The sequence below is a fragment of the Alligator sinensis genome, unplaced genomic scaffold (genome assembly GCF_000455745.1).
Source record: "Alligator sinensis unplaced genomic scaffold, ASM45574v1 scaffold941_1, whole genome shotgun sequence".
Lineage (NCBI taxonomy): Eukaryota > Metazoa > Chordata > Crocodylia > Alligatoridae > Alligator > Alligator sinensis.
This window is the reverse complement of record NW_005842163.1, coordinates 852,596-869,695: the sequence shown is the minus strand read 5'-3', so window position 1 is coordinate 869,695 and position 17,100 is coordinate 852,596. Positions and strand designations below refer to the sequence as shown.

Here is a 17,100-nt window from a genome sequence, read left to right as displayed (position 1 = left end):
TGAAAGCTATTCATTATGATATAATAGGATTTGTAAAGACAAGGGGGGAAGCTTTAATACTTGTAAGTTGTATGGATAGGATTTTTCACTTGAGAATGAAGTAAAATTGGTCTTAACTGTAAGTAATGACTTCAGTTTATTCCTTGGGAAAACAATGTTTTTACAGACCACTTCACTTAATTGGGTTGCTACTGAAGGTCACTATTTTGTGACTGAGCTGTTGATTTGATTTGGACTCTTGAATGGTTAGATGCAATAGTGGGTTGAGTTTTTTGGTTTTTTTTTTTTTTCAAAAGCACTCAGGGTTGACCTGTCACTGATGTCTTTGAGTAGATGAGCTTCTAAAAGCTTGGAGCAGATTGTATGGAAAATCTGACTGTGCCTGTAGAGGGATGAGGAGGGAGCGGGAGGGAAGGATGAGCTGGAGGGAAGAGGCGATGTGGGGAGGTAGGCAGGGAATAAGAAGAATAAATTAGTCAGTCTGGTCTGAACTAGTCTGCAGTGCTCAGAACAGGAATTGTGGTGGTTATTACAGTACATGTTTCTGGTGAGGCACCTGAAAATTGCTAGTTGCTTTTGGCTGTATGGTCAATGTTTCTTCATTAGTCTCGTCCTTTTTCTTCCCCACTCCCCCTTCAAATGTGATAATGGCCCAATACAGCTAGAGGGCTGTCCCTATTTAACTAGTGTTTTGTCCTAATTGAAATGTAATTCAACACATTTAGCTTTCCTGTCTTTCAATACAATAGAGACATCTGCCGGCATCACAAATGAGACTTGTTTCCCCATAGTAATTTGCAGGTACATTGCTGGTACTTATGTGATGCATCAATCCTTTCTCCTCAAACCCTACCCACCCCACTGGGAATACTGAAAGGTCAATCACGTGCTTTATTTCAGTTAATGCCCGTGAGCAGATTTCTTGGTTCTTGTCCTTAGGTTGTGCTATAGCCGAGGGCTTGGGGCAGGGGGGGCCTGAGCTAATTGGTAAATCCAAAATAAAAGGTCTTCAAAGCTGTCTGCTCTCCCTTGTCAAAAGAGCTTGGAGCAGTCGAACACCCTTTGAACTCCTGTATCTATGGGAGTTTTGTCTGGCTGCTTCTTCAGCTGACTTTATTTGTTGTGACACCAACGTGAATTATGCTAGGTGATTATCCTTGACCTGACAGTAGCAAGCAGAAGAGCTTCTAAAACAAGATGCTGTTTTGTTTCCAGCTGGCTATGTGTGTGTGGGCGCCTTGAATGCAGATGAAGAAATGGTGGCCTTGAGCCAAAGGCTGAAACCTGTGCAGTCGTTGGACGTTTATGATGATGTAGAAGGACTGGAGGGTGGAATGTGAGTATGACCCATGCTTCAAAAGGTAGTCATAGTGTGAACAAGCATTTGCCACACCTGGTCCAGGTGTGGGCAGCTTACTTTAATACACCTATGCCTAGACCATGGGCAGGAGTTCACTGTGGCCAGGAGCAGACATTTGCTGTTCCCCAGGAGCCACGCAGGGAGCCTGCAGTAGGTAATTCGGGGTGGAGAAGGGTAGGTTGGATTGGTGACAAAAGGGTCCAGGTTTTGGTGGGCCCAAGGGGTGTGGGTCTGTGGTTACCCAGTCGAGAGGAGGGGTAAAAATAACTCACGGTGGCGGAGGGGTGGAAATAGCATAGCCCTAGGGCTGGTGTGAGCAGCTGGGTTTTCCCAACCCTGTGGCTGTGCTGCAAACACTTATAGGCATTCATGAGATCAGGCTATCCCTTTCTGAGATCAAGTTAACTCAATTTTGAGCTAAGTCATGAGTGACTGGTGCCTCCTGAATCTGGGGGGGCACCTGCAGAAGCTGCTGATGGTGGCAGCCCTGTCGGGGGGCACCAGCCCTGCAGACAGCATTGGTGTTGGCCGTCATGAGGGTGGGGGGGCACTGGCCCCATCAGGGGGAGCACATGCACCCCCTACCAGTTGCCTATGATCTAAGTGCACTAACTTAGATCAGGTGTCCAGGCTGTAGCCATATTGGTCTCGAGGCAAAAGGAATCTAACTTGGATCAGGTGCACCATTTTGGGGGGGTCATTTAAGCCCTCTGCATACCTGTATGATTGGGCATCTTGATTGACCTAAACTTGGTTTTGAAATGTCTTTTTAAAACTGTAATATAGTCAATAATCCACATAATGCTTTCCACCTTGTTCCTTAGTGGCCAAGGCTCCGGTGCTTGTAACTCCTTCACTTCTGACAGTTGTAAGTATGGCTGAATTGGGAAGTTTGAACTTGGCCATCTTCCATTACATGATGTGGAGGCATTTTTTGACTGTCTGGTGAAGCTGTCCCCAGGAGAGAGTCTGTGCACAAAGGTCCTGTTTTGCACTTAAACCCAACAGTAAGACTTGGTCCTCAGCCAGACTCTTGGTCAACCTTAAAAAAAAAAAATCCAACCTTAAAAAAATCCATGGGCTTGGCATCGGGATCTCTACAGAAAGCATGGGAAAGACTCCTTTCATTGGCCCTTAAGCTTTGCTGTCCAGCTTGTGCTGACTACTGGAGTGGGCTTAAATACTTTCAGCATCTTGTGGAGGTATTCTGTCTTCGACCCCTAAACACTCCCACTGTACAGTGCAAATGGTTTCTGGGCTAGCACTAAGTGGATGCCAGCAGAGCTGAAGCTGGGTCAGGACGGGGTGCAGTATGGGCTGTACAGCATCCTGCATATTTGGACAACTATAGCGGCACTGCTGCCTGATTCAAAGCTAGCTTGAGAGATCTGTGTGCTGGAATTGCTCCTTCCAGTTACAGTGTTGATATAGCCAACATAGCTTCCAAAAAGCCTGCTCTTTTTCCCGTCCTTCTCTAATGTACTCTCCCTACCTTTCCCCAAACGTCATCCGTTCCACTTCCTGATGACACCTCCACATGGAGAAATCTGGGAACAGAATTTTCCACCAGCGAGCTGAAGTGAAGTTTTAACACACTAAGCCTTTTGTGCACCAGTGAATCTTGCCCTTCTGTTGGATGTCTGCATCCAGTCTGAGCAATGGTAATTATAGTTGCTAAGGCCATTCTGACTCCCTATTGCAAACTATAATTAAAACTAGTTATCCTGTGATAACACCTGTACTAATATAGATTTTAATGTATGATGGTCTGTCGGATGCCAATCCCATTTTAGCCCAATATTATCCAAGAAGAATCAGGAAAAAAAAAATGTTTTTTTAATGCATCTTTTCTCTGTTAGCTTGAGTGAGGTTTTAATGTGTAACGGTGCAGTTATTTCCTGGATGGTCTAATACTTGGCTATGCTACAGTTTTCAATTGTTATCTACACTACCTTCTAGCAAACAGAATATTACACAATGTCGTCTTTTCAAATTGCTGTGGGGGAAACGTGCATGATATTTTAACAATGAACAAATACGTGGTGCATTCTCAGCTTTGCCTGGTAATCAATACTACTCTAACTTTGGCAATAGGCTACCTTGACATTGCTACTGAAATTTCAAAGTACAACCAAGAAGTTTTTGTAAATGTATGGTTTTACTTTGTAAGAGTAAGCAGTTCTTTGGAGCAGAATTCGTTATCTATAGTAAATCTCTGAATTTGTTGCCATTGCATTTGGTTTAATAAATTTGGCTATTGTGTTTCCAAGTTTCAGAAGACTACTATGAAGAAACATATGAAGATGTTCAGAATGGGGATGATATGCCAACCAGACTGGAGTGAGTTCTCATTTATTGCCTTTGTTTCACAGCAGCTGAATGTACTTCTCTTGCTGTGGCTACTGGCTGGAAGTGGATTTTTTTTTTCCAACTGTTAGAACAGCTATTGATTTTCACCCCCCCCCCCTTATGTTGCTTTTTAAATGTCAGCTAACACTTCCAAAATTAAATGCCTGACCTAAGGAGGCCTTACTGTTTGAACTACAGTGCCTTGCCTTGTTCAGAAATATGTACTTTGCATTTAAGGTCATTTTCCAGACATAATGCCATGCTAGGTTACTAGTTAACTTGCTCTACTTGACTGAACATGTTCAATAGTTTTTGGAGAAATGACTTGCATGTGAGGTTAGTGTATAGTGACAGAGGCAAAAAAATCACGGCAAAAGAAGATGCCCAAAGGGAGCCATCTGTATACAATGTTTAATTATAAAACCAAGACAAAATGAATGACAAATGTAAGCTACCGCTGACAAGTTTTAACCCCCACAGTGAACTTGGGACCTGCTCATTAGAAATGTTCTCCAATCATAATTGCATGCAGATGAGAAATCAGAAGAACTTTGTAAAATCAAGGTGCGGCACTTGACATTTCCATATATTGCTCTCGATCTGAGCTTTTTTCAGTTTACAGATTTGGTTGGCTGCTAAAAAGGCCGACCTGGAAGTTCTCAGTAATTGTGTTGTCAGCGACTGGCTTAAGGATTTCCCCCTTGCCTTGAGTTTCCATGCATCCTTCCAGCATAGCTGACACAGCCGCTGGATGTGGCAGACCGGGGGAGGACCTGATCCTCAAGACTTCTTAATGATTGATCTGATGCCTTTGTTTCTGGGACATGGTGGTGTTTAGACTTGTGCCTGTGCACCTGCTCCCTTCCTTTCCAGCTGGGGAGTCTGTAACAGACTTCATCTAGGGTTTAAACCTAGCTTCTCTTCTACATTTGGGGGCGGGGGTCCATCAAGGCCAGTAAGCTTTGCAACACCCTTCTGAGACCAAGCACATACAACCCGAACTGAAGCGTGGGCTCTGGAGTGTCCTGTTCAAGGTCATGCAGGACAGATTTATGACGGAGCTTGGAAAAGAAACAAGATCGGACAGTAGTGTGCCTTAACTGCAACACTGTCCCCCCTTTATGTCATGCGCATCAGGTACGGGGCCAGGGAAGGTACAGTTTAATTTCTTCACGGTTTGGAGTTCCACTAAAATTCTTTCTTTATACATTCAGTGGGAAGGGGAATCGCCAATACTCCCCCCTGGTCCACCCTGTCAGAGGTTGTGTGAACAGAAGCTGAATTATTATAAGGCCCCAGTAAAAGGCTTGAATGCATATTTAAGAGTCTTGGTCATGCCGCTGAATATGATGCATCTACCTGCAGTACATGCTTAATGGACTAAATGCTGTGTAGGGGCTGTGCTTTCTCTCCGAGGAGAGGACCGTCTCCAGACCTGTTGCTGGATAGCCCCTGGTAGGCATTGGGCACAAAGCCTGGTATCTACATTGCTTTTCTTCTTATCTAGTTTGGACAGAATAGACAAACTGAAGAATTTTTTCAAGAAAGAGAAATTTAAACTGAAGAATACCAAGATGAAGGAAAACTTACGGTAAGAAAGTAGCATCCAAAAAAACCTCCCGCCAGGTTCACTTTTTTTTTTTCATAACTATAGACGCAAGAGGGATGACGTTCCAGATATAACTGGACTGGGAAAATTGCTTTATGAGGTCCGTAGTGATTTCCCCTCTCTTCCTCCCACAACACCTGGTCCATATATATATTGCCACAGTGGAGCAGGCCAGGGGTTGGTCTAGTGCTGTGTTGTTGTCTTCAATGGTAGCCAACACCAAGCACTTGTAAGAAGGCATAGGAAGAAAACATGAACTGGTTAACGGGAAGAATCAAATTTTTTTCCCAATGCCCTGCATTAACGATTAGCAGATACGTTGAAGCATTGGGATTCTCATCGCTTTCAAACTCTTGAGTGGTTCGCTTTTGTGTTGGTGTGTCTCCATGTGAACTACTTTGCTTACTGGACGAAGGAAGAGAAACTAAAGTGATTTTTTGTATTCCCTGGTCTCTCTCCCCCACCAGTCAGTAGGCTGAGACCTTTTTTAAAACTCAATTTTATTAAATGAGGGGGAAAAACAATCTTCATCTATTAGTTGTAACTATGTCATGCTTAAATGCATGTGGTATACCTTCTGTAGGGGCTGTGATCAACAGGGATCCTGGTTTTCTCTGATTTAAAAAAAAAAAAATCCCAATTTTCGGGTTAAAAAAAGGAACCCAAAATCCACATTTTTTCCGGGATCAAAATGAAATGTGCCACACAAACAGACAGAGTATTTTGATCCCAGAAAAATGTGGATTTGGGGTTACTTTTACCCCAAAATTGGGGATTTTTTTTTTTTTTTTATCAGGGAAAACCAGGATCCCTGGTGATCAATAAATCCATTCTGCTACTCTAGTATGAATTTGAAAATATTAGAGACCTTAGAATAATTTACTCATGAAATGTTCAAAGCCAGTCTAGCATGTCTCATTCCTCTGGACCAGTTAGAAGAAGGGATCTCATTCTTCCCATACCACCTGCTGGATTTGAATCTGGTTTTATAAATGGTGTAAATCCAGAGTAACTTCACTGGCATTATGTCGGATTGTGGTCAGAACAAGGCTGCAAAAATCTATTCTTCCCTTTATGCATGCTTACTGCCATGCTGAGAGAGAGAGCCCAAATCACCAGAGGAGAAAGGACTGCACCCTTTATGCCTTATCCAAAGCCCAATTACATGAAAGGAGAGACTCCCCATATACTCTGTTGGGTTTTAAATCAGTAAGTCAGCCACCTCCAATTTTGCCAAGGCAGGTTTGATCTTGTGCACTCTTTTTCACTTTTTCTACAAACTTCCTGTCTTTTTCTTTCAAGACTTCATCAGCAGTGCAAAAAACATCATGCACGTTTTTATTGCGGATGGCTGTAGTAGTTGGACATCTGGGACTGGCAGCCCAGGCCTGTAGGTTATGACCAGGGGAAGGTATATGCCACTCTAAGTAGTGACTTGAGTTTTCTCTCTAGCTGCTGGGAGAGCACTAACTTCTTACATCCAGTCTGCCATAAGAAAGAATGTATTCAGCCCTTGATGTAGCAAGTTAATAGCATACAAGGAAGGGTGCTCTTTTGGCTTGATAATGAAGACGCTGGCTTAATTTCCAGTAGTTTCTCCTATACGTTGTGATGGAAATTCCTTTGTGACCTGACTTGCACTTCGGAAATGCATGCTTTTTGGCTGTGGAATAAAGCCTCCTAACATCTCTGTCCATCTTTTAGTTCACGTGCTCCTGTTTCAGGTGGAAGTGACTGGCTGTCAAGATGGTTGTTTGAACAGTATTGATGTTCAATTAATTTACCTTCCCCCCGCCCCTGAAATGCTGTTTTTACTCTCTTTTGTGTTCTTTCTATTCCCAGCATGTTTTCCAGTTCAGTACCAAATTTAGGTAAGTTATTCATGTATAGCTAAGTGAAATGCTCTCTGTCCCAGAGGGATTACTTTAGTGTATGTTTGGAAACCGCATAAATGTATTGCATGGTGGGGAAAAGACTAAAATGCTATCATTTTTTTAAAATAGCTGTTATGTGACGATGATAAAAAATTGGGCATTTATAGACATCCTCTGGGAGTGGTGTAGGCTGCTCTAACTAAAGTTTGTCTAACGAGCTTTAGTTAAAGCACCCCCACTGCCATTTTTCAGCATGCGGAGGCTGATGCACATGATACTGGAGTCTGCTGGGGCACAGCAATTACCACACTCCAGCAGACTCGATTAATCGAGTCTGCTCTGACGTGCTGTAATTACAACGTGTTGGAACAGACTCCCTGCATGTGTATAGGCACCCATTAAAACTTATACAATCGTGATGCTTTTGAAATTTTGCTGTGGCACGTAGAGGCTATACATTAGTCTGAGAGAGAGGTGAACTTGCAGGTACGTAGCCAAAGATTACATTATGATGTTCCCCCTCGCAGCCGTAGCAGCTTTTCTGAATAACTGGCTGCAGGAGTTTTGTAGAAGCACTTTGATCTTTTGTGAAAGTCACTTTAGATGGTAGAGGAAAGAGGCAAATTTGGACCTGTGGATTCAAGCAAGTTGCCACCACTTCAAATGAGCCTGAATCAAGCCCAAGAATGTCATCCTTCTGTCAGAGTGAATGTACCAGTCCTGCCACAGAAGAATAATCGCCAGGGCACGATTGTTCCAGCTTTTTCCTGGTGTAAAAGAAGGCAAACTCCATGGAAAGGATGGTCCTGTGCTTGGAATATAATCCTGGGAGCTGGGATACCTGGGTTCTGTTCTCCGGACTACGGTGTACTGAAAGTGTCTACCTTTAATATACAGGCAGTCCTCAGACTTAATGACACAATTGGTTCCCTAAAACCGCATCTTAAGTCGAAATGTTGTAACTCGGAACCAATTTTCTCATAAGAAACAATGTTATAAATGGGGGCTTGGTTCCTGAACCAAGGCCCAATACCCTATTTTCACTAAAAATACCCCAGAATTTTGTACTCGATCAATTATAGATGAGTAATATAGCTACATTAATGTATTTATATTGTAAATAGCAATCATATTGGTTTGGAAGGACTTCTTTGAGGTGACTTTGCTGGACATTTTGAAGGACTCTTGGTTGGACTTTTTGAAGGGCTCTTAGCTGGCGTCTTCGCAGGAGTCTTGGCTGCAGGTTTTTCTGGAGTCCTGTCTGCTTTCTTAAAGAAAGTGTCCAAGGAAGTTTGGACAGATGTTCTCCAGGGAGATGGGCGACACAGCCGGCTTGTTTGCTGCTGTGGTGTTGCATCAGATCGAGCACGGTAAAGTCGAAACTGATGTCATAAAGTTGAAACAGGGTGCCAATTTATAAACGTTGTAAGTGCGAAACGTTGTAACTTGAAACGTAAGACGAGGACTGCCTATGTCTCAAACGTTATGCATTTCCATCCAGGACAGCTCGCTTACCCGCAGGCTGAAAACAAATGCTAAAAAACCCAAGTGCACACTGAAGGTGCCTGATATTTTCCCTGCAGTCAATTGTATCTGCTCTTGAAGAATAATGCTCTCTTCCCGATGTTGAGAATCTTCATTCCTATGATGTTCAGTCTCCTGGGGCTGGTTGCATTTAGCAGACTACTTTCAGTCCCAGTTTCTTTTTACAATGAACAAATGGCTTAAAGTGCTGCAGAAGGCAGGGTAGGGGTGCACTTAGACTGTATGTGCTCAGCTGAATGTTTTCTAATGCTCTGTCATGCGGGCTGTTTTGATAACAGATATCGTGTCCCAAGAGGCCACAGCATATGATGACAGTGTGACGCAGAAGGATACAAAGTAGGTAACCGGTTTTTACAGAGTCTGAGCCCTTCCACACCCCTCTTCTCAAAATACAGCTTCTCCAGACAACAGGTGTTTGTGCTGAAAGCAGCACTCCTCCACAGACTTGTGACTTGCCACGGTAGCTTTTTGACTGTTATCTCACTGCACCTTTATAAGCAAAGTTAAGGTCTTGGTCTGCTTGGTATTTATAGGAGTCCCCAAGTGAAAGCTCATATGCGTGATTTGCCAGGTGGTGTTCTAATCCTGTCTGAGCATTGCATCTGTGCTCCAGCCTGGTGCTGTCTTTTGGATAAAACATAAAGAATGAGAACTGGAAGTGAGTTTTCACAAGTGGAGGACATTTAACCCACAAACCTCCATATAAATTCATGGTCAATTAAAATCTTCCTACTGGAAAATTCCTACCTGCACTCTTAATTAAATAATGCATTCTGTTTCCTGGTCTCAAGCTATTGAGCAGCACTGATGTGTGCTCATATAGGACTCTTAAGTTCTGTTAAATGCTTGCATGTCAGTGGTGTGAAATGAGATCCTTTATCTTGCATAACTTTTGTGCAGCCCTTCTGTTTGAAAAGACCTTTTTTTTCCCCCTCCAATCCCTAGAGAGAAGGATGAAAAATCTAAAAATTGGAAGCTAAAATTTCTGATGACGAAAGAAGAAAAGGATCGAAAGAGAAGCAGCGAAGATGCAGAAAGGTGATGACAGATCTCTATTTCTATAATGTATTCTTAATGAAACTTCTAATTTAGGACAGAGCATTAATCTTCCTGGTCCAACATGATTTTTAGATCTTCTTTTGAGAGAGATTATAATTAGGCTTTGAATTTTGGACAGGGGATGGGTGGTGCATGGGGGAATAGGGGCAGTTCGCTCTTTTTTCTTTACATAATTTCAATGAAGCTAGAGAGCAAAAGTTTAAGACAACTGGAAATGGGGGTGGTGGTCTGCAAGGACACACCTGCCCTTTTTAATACCCCCGTGCATGCTTAACTGATGCAAGCAGATACTTTTGGGTGTATGTAGCTAGCTGGTACTCTAAACAGACCAATGCTATGCACTTCAATGAGCAGGTAATAAAGAAGAGTTTGAGATCATAGTGATGGCCTTTATAGGGAGAAGGCTAGTTAGAAGCCTTATCTCTGCTCTACAACCCACGGGTGTGTGCACACACCATATGCCAAGTAAGGCCTAATAAGTGGTAGGGAAAAATAAAATCTCTCAATTATTTCTTGGCTTCTGCCCTGCGGCATTTTTCATCTTAACTGAGAATGTTGCATGTAAACAGTTGTCCGCGGGTACCAGAGGACAGGAACGTTTTTGTTGTGAAAACTCTCCTCAAAAGTCCTAATTTCATTTTAGCACTGCATGTACATTTGTTGTAGCAGGTTGCAATCAATATTCTGGGACTTTCAAGCAAACCAGGACTATTGCTAGCTTTTCTTGGGTGTAACATCAGCATCCTGACTGGCAGCTGTTTTTATTTGATTTTTTTTCACCAAAATGTTTTAGGGGGGGTTTGGTGTAAAAGAAATGGGTCTCGCTATGAAATACCATGAGTTTTCACCTGTTCCCTGGAGATAGTATAAGAACTCTGAAGGCTGAAAGTAACAATGAATTATTTTGTTAATACGATGTAAAAACTGCTTGGCTTTGGCTATCTCCCTAATATCTATTCTTCTTCCCTATTTTTTAACTGAATGGAAACAAGCTGAAGGTAAGTTACTCGGCATCCATGGGCTTTTGTCTCCTAAGATTAAAATGATTTGATTTCACAAAAGAAGAGGGCCCTCGTACCTTTTGTATCCAGGAAATAATCTCCGACAAGTCTGTGGGTGAAATCTTGGCTGGGTAAAATTCTGGCCTCATTGAACTCGATGTAGGAACTCATGAATTAATTCTGAGTTTTTTTTTATTATTAGGCTTTGAATTTTGGACAGGGGACAAACAGCAAAAAAAATTGCTGTTTTCTTTACAACTATTCTTGGGCTTGAAGGAGGGTGGCCACTGACCCCCATTCCTAGAATACAGGACATTCCTTGGTAGGAGGAGGGACCACTGCCCCCTTCAGCCAATCAATGGTGAGGGGCAGAGCTGCCATCTCCTTGGCCAATCAGCAGTGAGAAGTGGGGCTACCGGACCCCTTGGCCAATCGGCAGAAAGGGGTGGGACCACGACAAAGGCCACCCTCCCTTCCTGGCTGGCTTGGAACCCTGCTCCTCCTGGCTGTGCATTGCCCTACCTCGAGCCACAGCCAATAGAATCGCAAGGACAGAAGATTGACATGCATTTCCACCAATGAACTGAAAAACAACTTTTTGTAGTCTGTTCCTCATTTAGACATGGAGAAGGGACAGGTTTAAAAACAGGACCGGTGGCCACCCTAGCTTGACTGCAACTCATTTAGACTCATCTGAGCCAGCTGGTTGGTGCTGGTCGTGTGGCTGCAACAGCAGGAGCACGCAGCTTAGCATGAGCTGGAGAATCCACCTAAAAAGCTAAACTAATGCTCAGACGGCTGGATCACATTGAGCACTAGGCTACTGCAGATAGGGGGCCAGCAATACCTCGCCTACCTAATTTTAAAGCATGCTGCGGTTAGTGCAGACATAGCCTATGCAGAGATGGACTTTAATTGCAAAGGTAAAGCTTGGTGACTGGAATACAGGAACAGACGATTCTAGAAGCAGTGCTCTTGTGGTGGAGGAAATAAGGAAATACTCTTACCATAGGCTTTCTGTTTGATCTGTTAATGATTAGATCTTTAGCTGGTCTCAACTAGCCCCAGGCAAGTCAAATCTAATTGCAGAGACCCCACTTCAAGTTTTATGCCCTCTTACCTTTTCTTACACATGGTTCCCTAAAGTACTAAGCAAGTCTTTCCTTCTGAGTGCTGCACCCCACATTTTATTTAAATGTATAAATAAATGAGGGTGATGGAGGTACGATAGTAAGACCTGTTGCTACAAAAGAACTTGAACAAAAACATCTACTTTCACATTGAGTACTACTGCCTCTTATACTTGGCCCTGTGTCCAGTGAACAGAAATGAGAAAAAATTGCTGAAGGCAGAAAGCGTCCCTGTTTCCCTTCTCCCTTCCCTCAAAGAAAGGGAGACGGAAAAGAATGCACCTTCTTTGCACCTTAAAGAATACTCATTTCATTGCAAAAAGCTGCTTAGTTGCTGCCTAGTCGGTCTCCCTAAACCTATGCAAAATGCAGGTATAAACGGGATCTCTTGTTGAACTAGGTTGCATGTGTGTGTTGCCTTTAATCCATGCTATATGTTACTGTTAATTTGCTTTGTTTTTTGCAAGGATTCATTCCAGGTTAAATTGGAATTATTCAGCCCCTCTGTGTTTTGTGCTGCATTTCATACCATCTTCACTCCCTGACAGATTACTTAAAAGAAACTACTAAGTGCATCTCATTTCTTGATCCAGCTCATCCTCCAGGGCGATCTTCAAAGCCAAGAAAGGCAATGCAGAAAAGAACAAGAAAATGGCAAAAGAAGAAAGGGTCTTTAGAGAGACATTCATGGTAATGTCATCTTCATTCTTTTTAAAGGGAAAAGTTTTAGCACTGTTGAAGGACAAATGTGACCATATGCAGGACTTAAATGACAAGTTCCCACACGTGATCAGCCTTCCTCTGGAGTGCAGGAGGTTTAACTTGCCTGTAGTATCCCTACTCTCCTGGTCTGTAATTCACAGCCATTTTTGGTTCCTGACCCTAAAGGGGCCACACAAGTCATCCTGGAACCCATCATGTCACACAGTATTTTATAGCTGGGGTGGTGGGATGGAAAAGAGCTGCCTTAAAAGGGTAAAGAAGAAATCAGCTGCTACTCCTTCCTTGATTCATCTTTGGTGTCTCAGCACAGGCTGTTTTTTAAATTGGAAGGTACCCTGTGATGACCCACCCCCCAGGGCTGTGGCCCAGTAAGTCAAGATTCACTGAACTCCTAGATCTTTATTATAGCTTCTTTAACCTCATTGTCACTTATAGGCTTTACTAGGACTATTGAGACTTTGCTATAATAAGTGGCACAGATGCATTTATGTTGTGGTTTTTTTGTAGTGCTGCTATAGAGTAATATTATTGGTTATGTTATACCATAGTCTTGGAGGAACTGGTTCTCTGTAATGAGTTAATGTTTTTATTCACTAACATTGGAATAGAGAGCACAACGTGGAGCTAGACTTTTGCAGTAGAGAGTCTTTGGGGGTAGGATATGGAGTTGCTGGGGCCTATAGCAACAAGGAAGGTGGAAATGGAAAAAGATGCTGGTGATTTCCCTTACAGTTGTGTGGATTGTCAAAGAAAGAGTAGATCTCTCCATCTCTTAAAAATGCCACTGTTCTTGGGGTGGAGAGGCTAGAATTAAGTTGCTATCAGTTATTTCCAAATAGGCCTGCAACCTGGACTAGATTCTTGGGTACATCCATATTCTCTCCTGAGACTGGAGGTACCATCAAGAAATAAGCCCTGCTTGCTCTGTGTGGGCCTGCAAATCTGTGGAGTAGAGGGCTTGGAGCAGCCCTGTTAGCCCGTATCCTGTGCTTTCAGATGCTGCTTATTTTTAGGCTGTGCACCTACTTTTGCTTAGGAAGTGATGCAAACCTACCCTTACCATGACAATTTCCAGTGCTAACTTGCTTTGAGCTCCTGTGTATGTCGTGTTGCTGTGACCTGTATGGTAGGCACTTTAATGCAGGAAATTTTTAGAGCAAGTCCATGCACACATGCAAAAGAAAAGGATCAAAGCCTCATTGGATCATCTAGTCCAGTGGTGGCCAATGTTTTGGCAGCATGCTACAAGGAAAGCCCCAACCCTCCTGGAGCATTGTTCTCCCAGAAGTGAACCTGATTGTCCCCTGGTGGCTCCAGGCCCAGGGAAGAATAGGTGACTGGTAGGGGGGGCACATGCCCCTTCTCTCCCCCCCACCCCCAACAGAGCCATCCCTGCTGCCGCTGGTGTCTGCGGGTGCTTGCCAGCCCCATCCTGTCTGTGGGTGCTTGCCAGCCCTGTCCCCGCCACCGCAGGCTTCTGCAGTATCTGTGGGTGCCCCCCCAGACTTGGGAAGCACCAGTCGCCCATGCAGAGAAGGGCTAACATGGCTCTTGTTGGCGATGGCTGATGCCATCTCTTACAGCAAGGTCTCTAAGCCCCTGGTCTCCATTCTGGTACTGAGCATCCAAGGCACATGCCACACAGCCACTGCCTGTGCTATTTGTGGCATGTGTACTGTGGGTTGGACACCCCGATCCAGCCCATGGAAACTGCTCCTTTTTTAGAGCAAGTCACACTAGTTCTCTTTCCTTCTAAATGAGATTTCCAGCAATTCTCTATGGACTACTGTACTGTGATTCTAATAGATCTTGCTGTCCTAAATGTTTACTTGTGGAAAAATAAGAAGACTTCTTAATTGCAGTTGAATTTATGAGCCTATGCCCTTTTGTACAGACCTTGCAATTGCTCTTCTCTTGGGGTTTTCAGACTTGAAACAATTGCAATACTTCTTCTTGGGGTTTTCAGACTTGAAACAATTGCAATTCTTCCCCCTGAAGCCACTCTTTTCACCTTGCTAAATTATTCCATCTATATTACTAGACAAACTGTTGCACTAAAAAAAAGCGAAAGCTCTGAATATTCAACAATTCAAAACAATTGTTGTTTTGTGTGTGGTTTATTTTAGTACAATAAGGAGATTGCAGTCATCAACACAGCTTTTGCACAGAGTTCTGTCTCGAGCAAAGGGAAGCAAGATTTACCAATCACAGCTGGAGAACAGCTGGACATTATTGATGTCACAGAAGGGAATCAAATGCTGTGTCGCAATGCTGAAGGAAAATGTAAGAAATTTTTAGAAATTCTGACATAGTTGCATGTCAGTTGGTTTTCTTAGGCAAGTATGTCTAGAGAATGACTGCCAGCATGTAGTTTTATGATCAGTGCACTCGAGGAAACGTACATAATTGCACTTTAACTGCATATGAATCTTTTTTTTTTTCCAGATGGATATGTCCTAGTAGAACATTTGAATTTCAGGTAAATTTTGGAGTTTTTCCTCTATCAAACTCTGCATATAGCATAGTCATCTGACTTTACAAGTCTATTGCCCATCGCCCTACAACCCCCCCCCCAAAAAAAAACCAAAACAAAACAGACCACCCCCTGCCTCACCTCTCCCTCCCAAAACCCACATAAAAAAATCTGACTTGACTTGTATACAGGGTCAGACTATAATTGGGCCCCAGATAACCAAGCTAAGTAACCTTTGCAGAACCATGAAATCTATTATAATGTTATCCAAACCAGGAGGGGGAAAAGTTGTGTTTCTTTTTTCTAAAATGTATATTTGAATTGTCATTACAATAATACAATAAAACTGGGGGGTGGGGAGGAACAAATATTTATTTTTTGTGTAGAAACTGAAAATTGTGCTAATGTTAGGCTAAGGTTGTGCTAATGCAGCTCCAAAATACGCTGTCCAGTATATGCAATTGAATTATATTGACATAGCTCCACTGACTTCAACCAAGCCATGCCAGTTCACGCCATCTGAGATTATGGTCCATTTGTTATGTGGTCAGGTCTAACGGTAATAGTGTTAACAGCATCTGTGGCATATACTCGTATAACTAAACAGAAAATTCCAAGTGTTTTGGAAAGGTACGTGTTGCAATAAACCTGTTTCTATTGCAGCAGGCTATACTAGTCATCTGATGAAGGCCAGATGAGAACCAGGTTCAAGCTTCCTCCATGATGGTGCACAGCATGAGTCCTTATATGGCAACAGATGAGAGACGAATGGGACTATGAAGCTAGTTTAGCTTTTCACTTAAGATGAGAAGCCCCTTTTTAAATGTGTAATAGTGCATGGCAGGCAACTATCACATCTTGATTGAAATCTGACTACTTTTTTTCCAGTGTTGCTGATTTTGCAGATACTGAAGAGGATGTATGAGGCCTACCAGTAGTCAAATGCTCAGTTACTTTTACTTTATATACATTTTTTTTTGTATTGTATGTAGCTTGGCATTTGTACGGACAATTCTTGTGTGAATTCACTGTGCATAATACTTGTCACTTGATGTCTGTCTTGTTGCTATTATTTCTTAGGTGTTGCAAACAGACTTTAATGTGTTTAAAATCTGTTACTTACATAGACACTTTAATTTTAAAAGTAGTAAATAAAACACTAATACCAGTATATAATAAAAGGAATTTTGTAAGTCGCTTGCAGTCTTTTCTTTTTTAAATCTCCTCCTAGAACTAGGGAGAAATAGGTGAACTTGGTCCTCTGGTCAACCATACTGAGATTGAGGGACCTAATCTGTGATATTATATAAACTTTTCAAGAGTTCCTAGGAGGAAGAGTCCATTCATTTATAAATAAGAACTTAAGTTGTTCTAAAAAATGCCATGGTTTTAATTAGAAATGGTTAAATGTTTCCCAGTTTAAGTAAACATGGCACGCACACAAAGCTGTTGGCCACATGGTAATTTCAAAAGTTGGCATGGAGAAACTTCAAGAAATCAGAGCAAATATTTAGCATTTACTTAGAACCCTTAAAGGCATTTTTATTTATCTCTACATGTGGTTACTATTAAGTGTGCTGGACTGCATCCATACTTACACAAGCTTAAGCGTGCGCAACGTTGTGCCTGCCAGCACAAATATTTAGACTTCTGAAATGTAGATGGAGTACTTGTGGAGTTTAAGTGTTTATCTGATTCCAGATTGGAATTTGTATGATGTCCTTCATCTACAGGCTTCTCTGTGTAACTATATTTAGGTAAGTTGCTAAGGCAACTTGTCTATCGCTTGCTTTCTTATAAGATTTCTGATCTAGGTTTCAGCAATGCAAATGTAGCTGCTTTTTTTTTCTTTTCTTTCAAGTATAGCATTACCTTTTACATTTCATAACACTGAAGTCACTGCAAAGAACTGCTTTGTTCATCATGTTGCCTGCTTTTGTCTTCTAATGACATTAAACTTGAATTTGTAAAGCAAGG

The 17,100-nt window shown here is 42.4% G+C and overlaps 1 protein-coding gene across 2 annotated transcripts in view; it reads left to right on the top strand.

The window, feature by feature from the left end:
- Nucleotides 1-16,316, top strand: part of FYB2 (FYN binding protein 2) — a 48,382-nt gene extending 32,066 nt beyond the window's left edge. The window contains exons 10-20 of one of the 2 annotated variants that reach the window (XM_006025731.3): nucleotides 1,216-1,336; nucleotides 2,185-2,228; nucleotides 3,631-3,700; nucleotides 5,217-5,300; nucleotides 7,161-7,189; nucleotides 9,016-9,073; nucleotides 9,683-9,775; nucleotides 12,521-12,617; nucleotides 14,777-14,933; nucleotides 15,096-15,129; nucleotides 15,787-16,316. In XM_006025731.3, coding sequence (XP_006025793.1) covers nucleotides 1,216-1,336; nucleotides 2,185-2,228; nucleotides 3,631-3,700; nucleotides 5,217-5,300; nucleotides 7,161-7,189; nucleotides 9,016-9,073; nucleotides 9,683-9,775; nucleotides 12,521-12,617; nucleotides 14,777-14,933; nucleotides 15,096-15,129; nucleotides 15,787-15,799 — 800 coding nt within the window. In that variant the 3' untranslated portion in view covers nucleotides 15,800-16,316. The remainder of the gene's footprint in view (nucleotides 1-1,215; nucleotides 1,337-2,184; nucleotides 2,229-3,630; nucleotides 3,701-5,216; nucleotides 5,301-7,160; nucleotides 7,190-9,015; nucleotides 9,074-9,682; nucleotides 9,776-12,520; nucleotides 12,618-14,776; nucleotides 14,934-15,095; nucleotides 15,130-15,786) is intronic. The other variant, XM_014520864.2, reaches the window with a different exon arrangement.
- Nucleotides 16,317-17,100: the final 784 nt, after the last annotated feature.